Source organism: Gymnoscopelus microlampas (assembly GCF_963454915.1).
Source record: "Gymnoscopelus microlampas genome assembly, chromosome: 12".
Taxonomy (NCBI): domain Eukaryota; kingdom Metazoa; phylum Chordata; class Actinopteri; order Myctophiformes; family Myctophidae; genus Gymnoscopelus; species Gymnoscopelus microlampas.
The window spans coordinates 41,249,457-41,263,539 of record NC_139949.1 but is presented as its reverse complement, the minus strand read 5'-3'; the positions used below and the strand labels follow the sequence as shown (position 1 = coordinate 41,263,539).

Here is a 14,083-nt window from a genome sequence, read left to right as displayed (position 1 = left end):
ACCTTTAGCAACACTTACAGAAGCTATTTATAAATAAAGCAGTCACATGGAAGATGGAAATAGAGCGTCCGTCTGTCATCTGAAATACTCCTTATACCCTCTGGTCTACATCCTGTGAACTAGCTAACAGTGATGTTTATGCTATTGGGTTCATAGTTATGGAATGTATCCTAATGCACATGCATGTCAACATGATTCTTTTTAAACACTCTTGTGTCTGGATAAGTTAGACAGAGGAGAACTTTTGTAGATGAGCTCCCAGTGCAAAGCCCAAGTAAGACATTCTCTGAGTGATTGTTGGTGAGGTCGAGGGTTATTGGGTTGCTTATTAATTTGTTAGATCTACAGAAAAATCGCAAAACGAGACAAGGCAAGCTTAGTTCAGTCAGACCTTATGTACAGCTGGAACATTTTCTGTCAGAAACAAAACCTTGTTGCATTCTAATTGGAGGACTGGTGAACTGGAAGTTGTCAATCTTTATGAATGTTAAATTACGTGAATGCGTGTCTATTTTTGTCTAATAATATTATAAAGGCTTGTCTGTATTCTGTCCAGTCACTTGATATAAACTAAAGCAATGTTGAACTGGCTGAACCTTGCTACCTAGGAGGCATAATGCATTCCCAAATATTGTGAATTGGCTCCATCTGTTGCTTCTGTGAATGAGGAAAGTGATTCATTTTAACTCTCATTGTATGTAAAAAAAAAAAAAAGATCTCAAAGTAACACAATTGTTGTTTGCATTAATTTGGTTGGTAAAAGTGATTTTGTAATGTGTTTCGCTGTTCAATAATGGATTTACTACTTCTGCTTTTTCTTTCTCACGGAGCACAGAAGCAACAGATAAATATGATACACAATATTTTATCATATCATACTACTACAGTATATGCTATCACTTTCAATCAATATGAAATATGTGCACATTACTGGCCGTGAACTAATGGAGATGCCCTTTTCTGATGCCCTCATGAAGGCCAGTTGCCTTAGGTCTATGTTTTTTTAATGACAGTGTAACTCTTTGGCATATTTATCTTCCCACAATACCACAGTATATGCATACTGTGCATGATATACTATATGTTAAATTACATATTACTATAAATGACTATATGTTAATTACAATACAATCTCTAGCAACTATAACATTTTTACCCATAACAATGACACCTTTCCTCCATGATGTTGCTGCTTATAGGTGCCATACAGGCTCCATGCGGTGCTGGTCCACGAGGGACAGGCATCTGCAGGCCACTACTGGGCCTACATCTATGACCACGCCAACCAGCGCTGGATGAAGTACAATGACATATCCATCAGTGAATCGTCTTGGGAGGAACTGATGCGCGAATCCTATGGTGGCATGACCAACGCCAGTGCCTACTGTCTCATGTACATCGACGACAGCCTGCCCAACCTCATCGCAGGTAGGCTATGGCTCATGTGTTCCACATGCGCACAGCACTGCGGCGGAGTCTCCGGTATAGGAGATCCAATAGGCTCTATGCACAGCAGCCATATTGGACAGAAATTGGGCCCCTTCCTCGCTTCCTTCACAGGTGTTACCAATGGCACTAATGAAGGCTCTGTTCCATTTAGTGGTTCTCAAACTTTTTAATTTCAAGGATCAACATAACTCTGAGAGTGTACAAATGGAACCAAATGGACCCGGGAGGGTCCATTTGGTTCCATTTGTACACTCTCAGAGTTACACCCCCTCAAGGAACCATGAGGGTCCCTGGTAACACCTGTGAATGAAGTAAGAAGAGGCCCAATTTCTCTCCAAAATGGCTGCTGTGCATAGAGCCTATTGCATCTCTTACTGAGCAGCCACCCTGTCATCGAAATATTGACTTAGGAATGCGACAAAAACTAAAAAAAATCTCAATGGATTCAAGGCTTCATGGGTGTGTAATTGATAGAAAATAAGTCATTTTTTGGGTGAACTACTCCTTTAAGGTCTCAGGTTCTTCTGTATCCTTGGATTAACATGTGACTCTGATGACTACTCGGATGCCACACCTCATTTCGTGTATTTTTGCTGTTCTTCACATGCCATTAATGTTCCTGAAAGGTTTTCTTGGAATAATATAGAGTCAGCCTCACACTGGTGCACTGCTACAGCTCATTTTGTCAGCAGCAGGGCATATTTTAGTCACATTTGTATCCAAAACCAAGAGATTATTTTTCAATCAGCAATTGCTGCCCATGAAATAATGTTTACAGCTCTATGAAAAGGCACCTTAAGTTTTGCTTGCCTAGACTGTAATTTGTTCGGTGTGCAGAAACCCTTAATACGCAAGCAAAGATGTTCGAGGGAATTCTTCCAAGGGAATTCTAATGACGGTGATCGTGACAATGTTCAGTGTATTTTACACTATCCAATACTATGTTGTGAAGACTAATCATGGCTTGAAAATGGGTTTAATTTTGGATTGCTTAGGTTCAGAGGAATGTTTTTACTCTTCTAACTGATAGCCTGTCCCCCCCCCCCCCCCCCCCCCGAATCCAGAGCACACAGATGACGAGACAGGCCAGGTCATGCATGGCATGGACTCCCTGCCTCCTGTCCTCAAGCGCTACGTCCACGAAGACAACCGCTGGTTCCAGCAGGAGATCAGCGAGTGGGAAGAGCAGTTCTGTCAGCAGGCGTCCCAGCAAGGAGAGCACGCTCCGGCGGCGGCCTCGGTCCCTCCAGAAGCCCTCAGGCCCGGTCAGCCCCTGACGCGGCAGACGCGTGCCGAGTCAACAGAGCCGGTGTCTGAGCCGGAACTCCCAGAACTCCCAGCAGAAGAGGATCAGACACCTACTCCAGAGACAGAACCAAACGAGGGACTGGAGACCCCGGAGCCCGGGGATGAGGCTGAAGGTCTGTGTTGAGAGATTTCATCAACCACTTGAACCCCAGCATCCATGTTCTGGCATATTAACAGGATAATGGTGTACAGTATGTTTATGTATAACATTAGTGATCAGTGAATAGATAATGACAGGTATCGACACTGGTATGGTCCTTTAACCAGACTGCTTAAACTTTTACATTTTGATCAACTCACATCACTCAATCAATGGCAGAAGACAAAATAGCACTGTTTACTCTCATTATCACTTTCAGATTGAAAGAACGGCTGGCAGTCTTTTCTAATGCATGTAAAAATAATGTAAAAAATCACACCCTGTGTGAAGGTAGCGGCGCCTTTGATACATTTTGTCATCGGTATGTGTTTATAATGTGTTTATAGCCACGTGTCACGTGAAGCTTGACCAATCACTTTGTTGACGTACGCACCTGACCAATCAGAACGTTGACGCACACGGACAAAGTCAGGTATAGAGCAGGATCCGCTCTATACCTAAAGGTATAGAGCGGCTAGCGCCGCTAAAAATCACACCCTGTGTGAAGAGAGTGGTGCCTTTGATGAGTCCCGTATTGATGTTGTCATCAATGTTTGTTTATTGGACATACATACATACGGACGGACACACAGACAAAGTCAGATGTAGGAGTGGTTGGCACCACTCAACAATAATAAGCACTAAGAGAAGGCTTTGGAGATGAAATGTATTCTATTGACACAGGATTTAAAGACTTAAGGTCTATTTCGGTAAATAGACTAACCCAGTTCCACATCTATGAAACCTCATTATATTAGGTTGGACAATCTTTGATGTTTTACCATCTTCGATGTTGTACGATCACCTGATTCACTCATGGCCCCTCTCATTCCTCTACGCCCCCCCCAGAGCGCTTCCAGACCCCGGACTCTTTCACCTCACAGACACAGGAGGACGTTCCTTGCTGTGAGCCAGACGAGAGCAGCGGAGCTGTCACAGCCACGCTGCGCCCCCGCCAAGATTCCACCTCAGCTGCCACCACCCCCATTCCTGAGGAGGGGCAGGAAGAGCACCAGGTGGGCTACCACTTATCACCCCACCCCACCCCACCCCACCCCACATACCATCCATAGGAAATGGGTCAACGTCAAATTAGGTCACATACATTGTGGAATGCAGCTCCCGTTTCACCACTTCCCAGCACAGTGACAAAGATCAACATCCGCCACAGGGCGGAGCTATTGAGCAGTGGTGGAAAGTAACTGAGTACATTTTCTTAAGTACTGTACTTAAGTACAATTTTGAGGTACTTGTACTTTACTTGAGTATTTCCAATTTCCAATACTTTTACTTCTACTCCACTACATCTCAGAGGCAAATATTGTACTTTTACTCCACTACATTTATTTGAAAACTTTAGTTGCTAGTTACTTTTCAGATATAAATCATGATATTATAAAACTTACATTAACCACTTTAGCCCCATTTTATACATAGGCTATTTGAAAATAGCAGATCTACAAGCTCACCACGCGTCGCGTCGCGACGCGTTGTGAGCTTGTAGATCGGCTATTTTCAAATATTTAGTACTTTGATGCCAATACTTCTGTACTTTTACTCAAGTAAACTTTTAATTCTCGACTTTTACTTGTAACAGAGTATTTTTATGTTGCAGTAGTGGTACTTTTACTTAAGTAAATAATTTGAGTACTTTTTCCACCACTGCTATTGAGGCTGAGCAGGGCACGGATAAAGGACAGTGGTTCCCAACATGTGGGCAGAGGCCCACTGGTTGGGCCGTGAGGATATTGTAAGTGGGCCCCAAAACATTTTATTAAGCACTAAGATTTTTGCACGCGACCCACTCATCTGACCACTTAACAGGGTGGGTCACTGTAAATGCTGTGCCCCCCAAAAATACACCACTTTGATACAGACCCATAAAATGTGGGTGATTCTGCAGCATTTGCTCTTTATTATCTTGTGTCTTCTTTACTTTATAAGGGCATTGTATGCTTGCTGCATTTACTGCAAGTATAAACAAGGTGACAGTCAGATCCCAATAATGTGATTAATCCTAGTTGATCCTCAGTAAGGTCCAAACTGCCCCACACAGCCCTGGGCTTTCCCTCAACCACATCATGATAGGTCAATGACGCTGAGCTTCTCACTGTCACTAATCCAGTGGTTCTCAAAGTGGGGTCCGGGGACCCCCAGGGGTCCTTCAGGGGGTTCCAGAGGGTCCCCAGCAAAATGTGTTAAATAGTGTAGCATCAAAATGTGTTTAAACGATTTAGCCCTACAGCGGCGCCGGCTATTTGAAGATACCAGATATCACAACGTGTTGTGTGAGCTTGTAGATCTGCTAATTTCACGAAATCTTGAAAAAAATCGTAAACATTTTGAATATTTTTCAAACATTGTAGCAACACAAATGTTGTATGGGGTGGTCCCTGGCACAAACTTTCAGATAGGGGTCCGCGGCCAAGCGCATACTGTATCAATTTTGGGGGTCCTTGACATGAAAGGTTTGAGAACTACTGGCCCAATCAGTTTGGCAGGGGGGTCAGATAAGACTGAAGTGGCCATGCTTTAAAATAGAGCATGTTTTCATTGCCCTCCCTGTATGTTCTAGAAAGAGCTTAATCGTGCTCATGCCAACTGGAATGTTCCACACTGGTCCGCCTGCTAGGGTACTTACTAAAATAGAACGAGACAGATTCAAAGAATGCTCATAACATTGTAAACATTCAGGAACAATTGCGTATTTTTCTAAAGAACGATCATTTTGGAGATACTTTCCAGATTTTATTACTTAGACTTGCATCCTATAGATGAATAGACATGCAAGCTCCTCCCTATAAAAGCATATTGTGATCATCTATATATTCTTTGCCAGAAGATGAGTGGACCAGAATATGGAAGCATCAACGTTGAATCCACCACTGCACTGGCAATGAATTTATCACAATCATGATAAGCTTTAACTATAAACAAAATGAAACAACTCGATCAGTTCCACTTTGCTGCAAACCAAGCAACAGAAAGAAGAAGAAGAAGATCACACTAAAGATGATCACACATTGCTTTTTAACAAATATATTAGATATTCTTTCTCAATCAAAATATACAGTATTTTGTCTTAGGTATGAGACAAGATTTGTCCGTTTTGGTATATTTTAAAACAAAATGTGTGAAAAGAAATTCTCTATTAAGTTGAAGTCACTTAAATATTGAAAAGAGAGATAAAGTAAATTTGTCATCCATAATTTCATGTATTTGTTTTTCATTTATCTATGGGAAATAATGTAGATATCAGTGATTTAACTGTAATCAAAATAAGTGTGCAGCTTTGAGAGTTCTACTCTGGTTTATAAATGGTCTGCATATGACCTCTAGTGGCCAATGTGGTTATAGCACTCCCCCTGGCAAATTCAGAAGGCCTTGTTAATGACTAAAATACTTATTGATAATTTTGTTAGTGATTGTTCCGTTGATTACTTTTCAGATTAATCGAATAATTGAGAAGCAGTTTTTTATTATTTATAAAAATATATATATATGAACAAATCGATTAACAACTTAAGCCGCATTTCCTATTAGTATTTTCATAACTTTTGAACGTTTTTGAATTGTTTTGAAAATGTCTGCCCATAGTGACATGCCCAAAGAAGGGATCAATTTCTATCGATTATTTTATTAGATTATCGATTTTCTTTTAAATAATCGATTAAATTATAAATTATTTATTATAAATAAATCTATACCCTAATTAGTATTAGTTCGGTTAACCCATTAAAACCGGGAAAGCATCTGTGTCATTTTAGATTTTTGCGTTGGCTATTCAAAAATAGCAGATAGCTACTATCTTTTTTTAATCTTGAAAGTATGAGATTTACACAGCATTTGTAGAATTGGCCTCAGGTCTTCTGTTGCACTGCTAGTGGATTATTAGAAATCCCTTGGATTAACTGGCCAATGGCTTTCTTCTCCATGGTGCACCCCAGACGCCCAGCCACACAGCGGAGCCAGGCAGCCAGACGCCGTCAGCGGACGTCGAGGTGGAAGAGGCTGAGCGAGAGGTTGGCGTCCTGGACGCCGCTACCGAGGAGGACTCAGAGGTGGCCGAGTTGACCGGGCAGCCACCGGAGACTGAAGTGGAGCAGGCGGGAGAAGAGCAGGGGGAGGAGGAAGGGGAGGGCGCCACGGTCAGAAGGAGGCGGCGTCAACTTCCAGCGGAGAACGAGGTGTCAGAGGTGGACATCCCCAACGTAGGACGCATCATGGTCAGAGCAGACGCAGACGGATATAATGAAGAGGTTCGTAATGTGGTCGGATGATATCAGTGGTTCTCATACATTTTCATGTCAGGGACCCCCAAATTCACGTGTATTTGGCTGCGGACCCTCATTAGATAAGATTTTCTGTGAGGGAAGATTTGTGCCTCCCCCCCAAAAAGAGAAAATCTTGGCTAAAATGTTAAAATGATTTCATTATTATTTTGAATATCCAAAGTATAAAAAAGGGTTAAAGTCTGGGGGCCCCCTGGACCCTTGGGGGTCCCCGGGCCTCCCTTTTGAGAACCACTGAATTATGTCACACACGCATGTTTTTAATCCATAAATCTTCTGTCCATGGCTATGATGCTGTGGATAAGAATGTAGTTTATGTTTGTCATGATGAAGGTCTAACGGCCGAAACATCGATTCAATAAAGAATGATGAATGATTTGATTTGATATCAAAGATCCCTTTCTAAGAATGTAGTTTATAACATATATTTGCTTGTATATTTTTCCTTGTCCAGATGATGCTGACTCCCGCCATGCAAGGAGTCATCATGGCCATAGCCAAGGCCAGACAAACCTTTGACAAGGAAGGCCCTGAGGCAGGTCTCATCAAGGTATACCTTTAATGTTGATGTTGAACATTAAGATGGCATGATTACACATAAGGCATGTTGGGTCTCAAATGATATATATTTTCCCCCCCACATGAATCCACAACCAATGGAAGGATAGCTCTCTATGTAAATTCTCCTTGCTCATAATCATCAGGATGTTTCCTTATTTTTATACCAATTCATTTATTATTATTTGAGGATGGGTAGCTATATACAGTAATATCTGGGGTGTTAATTTAACTTCAAATGTAAAAATGGACTGTAGGGAATAATGGGTTTAGAATGCAAATTGATTGGGTCCACATTCCTTACAGATAACCACTCAACCAACACACGCACGCACGCATGAAGAAAAAAATGAATACATAAACAGATTATTAATTATGATATTAATTATCGTCTCTGCCGGGTGGAAACCTGTGTCCAGAACTGTTAATTTTCAGGATTCAAATTCAAAAATAGTAAAAGTATCAGATCTACAAGCTCAAAACGCGTCGCTTCACGTCACGTTTGGAGCTTGCGGATCTGCTACTTTTGATACTTTTGTGTGACGCGGCATTATATGATCAAGTAAGGCATTCATTTACAAAAAAAACACAAAAAGTTAAAATATGGAGATAAGAGGTTTCTGTCCAACAGCAACGTTCTGTCATTGACTCATCCTGCCAGGCATTCCATGAGGAGTACCGTCGTCTGCACGAGCTGTCCCAAGAGAAGGTCACCATCCAGGAGGACCCGCGTCTCCAGCACTCCCTGGTCTACTTCTTCCAGAACAAAGCCCCCAACCGGGTCGTTGAGAGGACCCTGCTGGAGCAGTTCGCTGACCGCAACCTCAGCTTTGACGACAGGTCCGTTTATCCAACAGAAAAATTATAAAGAGGCTTGCAGGTTACTTGTCTTGAAAGTGAACCACTTAAAGGGCAAAACCACTTTGATAGAGGTTTGGGTTGGGTTGGGTTGTGCAGTTACCTTGCCATGATGTAACTCCAAAGGTGGACAAGAAATCTAAAATAATTGCTCCATTGATTAGAAATTGATAATTCAAAATATGCTCCTGTTTATTTTTTTTAATAAAAATGTCAACTTCCTGTTGATTTTACTATTTGAATATCCTGATCCGGATCCGCGGATCCAGTCCTTTCCTTCCTAATAAAGATAGTAAAATCAACAGGATGTTAACATTTTTATTAAAAAAACAAACAGTACTGGATTTTGTGATGTTCTATATTGTCTGAATCAGCTTTGTTTGTTTGTTTATGTGCTAAAATAGTGACTTTTAGAGCTGCTTCATTGTACGATGTAATCAATGAGGAGCATGTTTTGAATTATCAATTTCTAATCAATGGAGAAATTATTTTTGATTTCTTGACCACCTTTGGAGTTACATCATGGCAAGGTAAGAACACAACCCAAACCTCTACCAAAGTAGTCTTGATAGAGGTTTAGGTTTGGGTGAAAATACTAATGAATAAATAAATAAATACATGTTTGAATGTTCGTGTTGAAAATTCTTATGCCATGGCCATCTACAGGGCCATCAGTATGATGAGGGAAGCCAGATCAAAAATACGCCTCATCAAACCAGAGGACATGGACATGGATGAATACCTGGTACAGTATGATCCACTGGCTAAACCTTTATACAGTCCATGTGTGCCATGGGATTTTGTGACAACCACACATTATTACAATAGCCTATACTGTACACACAACTATACAAACTTTTATGAATTATTTAGTGGTACCTTTTGCGCTCATTTCCCAAATACAGAGACAAATTCTATACCCTAAAAAATATACTTCAACCCCATTTAAACCTGGTGTCTATATCTTGGGCATGTCATTATAGGCAAACTTAAAAAACTTATCGTATACGTATTTAAGAAATATCTTGGGCGTCGTGATGCGACTCGCTGTGAGCTTATAGATAGTCTATTTTCAACTTTTTGACTTGCCCATTGGTGTGCCTCGGGTTTGAAAATAACTGGCCTATAACATGAAATTGGAAGGCAATGGAAGTGAAAGAAGGGAGGAAGGAAATGTATTGAATAGGGCTGCAAATACCAATTAAGTTCTTAGTGATTATAATATCGATATATTGAATAATCGAGAAGCACATTTAAAAATAATATATATATATTTTATGTCAATGATTCAATTAACTTAAGTCCAATTGTTTTTTTTTATACTAAAATATAGTGGAAATAGCTCATCTAATAGAACTTCTTAAGCCTTGCAGCAGTGGCAAATCTACTATTTTCACAACAGAAATATTTATAAACGTATATGTATATGTATCTAAATGTATATATTTTTTATCTCTCGTCCTGGTCCTTGCAGGACTGGCATGATGACTACAAGCTGTTCCGCACCGTATTTGTCTACCTGCTGACGGGCCTGGAGCAATACCAGCATGGGAAGTAGGTGTTGTCATGACCACGTCTGTGTGACCAGCCTGTGTGTGTGTGTGTGTGTGTGTGTGTGTGTGTGTGTGTACACACGCGCGCGTGCGTGACACAACGCATCTTTTTTAACACTTTAGTGCTCGAGTCCCTATTGTGGTTATGTCATTACAGCATTGCATGTTTAATTTACAGTAGCAACAATTTAAGATGATGATCTTTGCTTTTTGTCATACAACAGTATATAGGGCTTCAATGGATAAATGCATTTACAATTTACAATTATCTGTATTATTATCTAGAGTGACTTGCTTGCCCTACTGTGTAATGGCATCATGTTGATGTTACAGGGTAGGATTTTTTTTTATTGTTTATATCAATGAACCACTTCAGCCCTCCCTTATACTTTGTCGCACAACAGTGTTGTGCAAAAAATACATTTGAAATTTGACATAATAATGACATGCCCATTGCCCACATTAGTTATCGATTATGTTTCGTAATAGATTCGATGGATTCGTGTGATTAACTGTTGCACCTCTACAGGGTACGTGAGGCTCTCACCTACCTGGCCCATGCTCATAAGAATAACGCCTTATTACTGAGGAAGGGAGAGAAGAGGGGAGTGGAGCAGTCACTCATTGCACTTTACAGGAGGAAGTGTCTCATGGTGAGTACTTAGTGACCACTGAAAATAATAAGAATACTTGTAGCCTACGTTATTTGACAGCTTTAGTTACCAGATATACATGATTAACCCATTGAGACAAAATGATATGTATTTGGCCGCGGACCCCCATCAAAATGTTTTGTTCCAGGGACCCCCAGAAGCAAAGATTTGAGTTAAAAATGTTCGCTTTAAAAATATATATATTCAAAGATTTGCACACATTTTCACCAATTTTCAAAAATAGCAGATTTACAAGCTCGTAGCGCGGCACTCGGTGCCACGCTATGAGCTTGTATATCTGCTATTTTTGAATAGCCAAAGTGTAAAATAATGCTTTTTAGCTCAAATCTAAAAATGACACAGTTCCAGGTCTTAATGGGTTAAAAAACATACATTAACCACAGCGTAACCACCAAGAAAGGCATCATGTCTGAAGAAGGTTTTTGACCGAAACGTTGCATCCTGATAAAAAAAACGTTAGTTACGTAAGTTATATCTTTCTTGAGCAAGTGAAGATATGTGCAGGTGTTTTAGATACTTTCCATAGGAATTTGAGGAAAATAACAGCTCCCACTAACCAGCTATATTAGGCCATCATGAGTTTTGTGAAATATTATTTACACAAAAATAAATGAAAATAAACTAACTGTTCCCGTGAACTCTCCCTCCCCCAAACCACACCACTCAGGCACTGAACGAGAGCGCGGCACAGCTGTTTTGCGGCGGCGAGGAGAGCGAGGTGGAGGAGGGCATGGCCATCATGAATGACGCCATCATCCCCTGTCTGCACCTGATGGGCCGTGATGACAGCAGCCTGCCCAAGGAGGACAGGGACGTCATGGAGAACATCCGCAGCCACTGGTGTTCCTGTCTGGGACAGGATATGACCGGTAACAATTATTTATCTTAGCGACCATTCAATTGATTACTTTTCAAATAATTGAATAATAGAGAACCACTTAAAAATATATATCCTGTATGTATTTAACCCATTAAAGGAGTAGTTCACCCAAAAAATGACTTATTTTCTATAAATTACACACCCCATGAAGCATTGAATTCATGGCGATATTTTAGTTTTTATCACATTCCTAAACCAATAATTTGATAACCAGCGGTCTGTCCGGTAGGAGACACAAAGAGTCTCCTTTGTGTCTCCTACCGGATACATTAGCATCTTTATTATTATCATCAAATTATTGGCTCAGGAATGTGACAAAAACTACAACAACTCCATGAATTCAATGCTTCATGAGGTGTGTAATTGATAGAAAAAAACTCATTTTTTGGTGAACTACTTCTTTAAGACCTGAGGCCGATTCTACAAATGCCTTTTAAATCAGCACACTTTCAAGATTTTTCAAAAATTGCACTGTTACTCTTCTTTTTCCTTCTACATACTGAATTTCTTTCTTGTGAAATACATCTGTCTCCCACAGACTCTTTGCAGGAGAAGCTGGGTGAATTCCTGCCCAGGGTCTTGGACGGTTCTGCTGAGATGGTGGTCTTGAAAGATCCGCCCAAGGTGCACGTCAGCTTCCCCCATGACATCTGCAGCCGTCTGACCGCTGTCATGGAATCCATTCAACACACTTCTATCGTCATCGTTAAGTAAAGCCGGTTTTATGCTTTGTTTGCGTGCGGGGTGTTGCGCACCAAAAATAGCGGATCCACAAGCTCACAATGTGTCGCTTTGCGACGCATTGTGAGCTTGTGCATCCGCTATTGTCGGTGCGTGACATTGGCGCGCAACAAAGTATATAAATCCCTTAAGGAGGTAGAGATCAACGATAAACGCCATTCATTAACTGAATGACCAACAACCTCCTATTGTCCTTGTACATGTTTGACTGCGCAACTAGAAAAGAATACTGTGTAATATTTGTTTTTCTTATGTGTAATATTCTTTTTGTATACCTTTTTAATGTGCTCCTGCCTCACTTGTCAAATGTCGGAAGGAAATTCTACCTATAGGCCAGGCTGGAGACATAAGATGACAGATTTTTCTTGTTAACAATTGACAGCAAAATTGTTAGTATCAGGATGGAACTATTTTGGAACTTTTTTTTTAAGCAATCAAGAGATGTATCAAGAGACAGTATTTATATAGCTTCATGGACACACCACCACAATTACTATGCATCAGAATTTGCAATGAACAAAAAGCTGCTCAATGGAGATTTAGCAACGGAATGGTTTGTTACATGGTGCTTTTTCACTTAAACATTGATTATGCTCAATAAAATTATGAAATGCCTTTCCTTTCTCCTTTTTCCTTTTTGTTTGAGTACGGGTCCCAGGTTATTCCGAATGCATATTGATTGATTGAATACATTATTTACAGTTTGCAAAGACAAACACAGGGACAGTTCAATACAAGGTCTGTTTAGAGGATTTTAAACCCAAGAAAGCACTATGGCTTGTTTCCATTGGGGTCCTTTGTGCTCAATTCATAGAAACATTTAATGACAGACAAATATACACTACTATGCAAAAACATAATTTAAACTGTAGAAATCGAAAATAAAAATACATATAGTATGGGGGGGGGGGGAGTACAGATTTTATTTAGTTCAGAGCTAAGGCCTCTTTCAACCTGCAATGCAATTTGTCCTTCTCCGGGACCAGCAGAGCAGAGTCATCAGCGAACAAGAACAAATTGCAGTCACTCACAAGCTGATGTTCAGCCCTGCTAGTTCTAAACATCACAATGTCAGTCTGTCTGCCTTTTGGGTCCCAGAAAACATATCCTTTCATATATATTTATTTATATATAAGAAGATATGCAGCTAAATGTATTTGTCTTCCTCCTCTTGTCCTTCTCCCTCAAATTGCCCACCCCGACTATAATTAATGGTAATATTCAATGTAATTTGGATGGACTTTGTGTGGACTATTAATGAATTAAGTGCCATTATTCAACATAAGCAATGCCATTATTCAACATAAACAATCAGCAACATTTTGCCAGGGAGTGTTTAGTTGAATTGGGATAACTTTGCAGGTTGCTGATCCGGTTTGGGTCGTAAGCGGATACGGAAAGTGGGCTCTAAACCGGATCACACACACTGGTGAATTCGGAATGAACCCCCACCCCAGATCTACAAGCTCACAAAGCATCGCAGACGCGACGCGTTGTGAGCTTGCAAGGTTGCTCTTGTTCAGCACGCGACACCGTCGTGCGACGAAGCACGAACCGAGCTTTGGGGATTGGCTCGCGAATGTGATCGGCGTGTCGTTTAGCCAATGACGCGTGGACAAACGTGCAACGGG

The 14,083-nt window shown here is 40.7% G+C and overlaps 1 protein-coding gene across 1 annotated transcript in view; it reads left to right on the top strand.

Moving 5' to 3' along the window:
- The window catches only part of usp28 (ubiquitin specific peptidase 28), a 29,052-nt gene extending 15,985 nt beyond the window's left edge, over positions 1 to 13,067 (top strand). The window contains exons 16-26 of the mRNA XM_084075142.1: positions 1,200 to 1,428; positions 2,514 to 2,870; positions 3,746 to 3,912; positions 6,844 to 7,155; positions 7,643 to 7,738; positions 8,408 to 8,586; positions 9,271 to 9,349; positions 10,079 to 10,158; positions 10,687 to 10,810; positions 11,499 to 11,700; positions 12,250 to 13,067. Coding sequence (XP_083931268.1) covers positions 1,200 to 1,428; positions 2,514 to 2,870; positions 3,746 to 3,912; positions 6,844 to 7,155; positions 7,643 to 7,738; positions 8,408 to 8,586; positions 9,271 to 9,349; positions 10,079 to 10,158; positions 10,687 to 10,810; positions 11,499 to 11,700; positions 12,250 to 12,425 — 2,001 coding nt within the window. The 3' untranslated portion in view covers positions 12,426 to 13,067. The remainder of the gene's footprint in view (positions 1 to 1,199; positions 1,429 to 2,513; positions 2,871 to 3,745; positions 3,913 to 6,843; positions 7,156 to 7,642; positions 7,739 to 8,407; positions 8,587 to 9,270; positions 9,350 to 10,078; positions 10,159 to 10,686; positions 10,811 to 11,498; positions 11,701 to 12,249) is intronic.
- Positions 13,068 to 14,083: the final 1,016 nt, after the last annotated feature.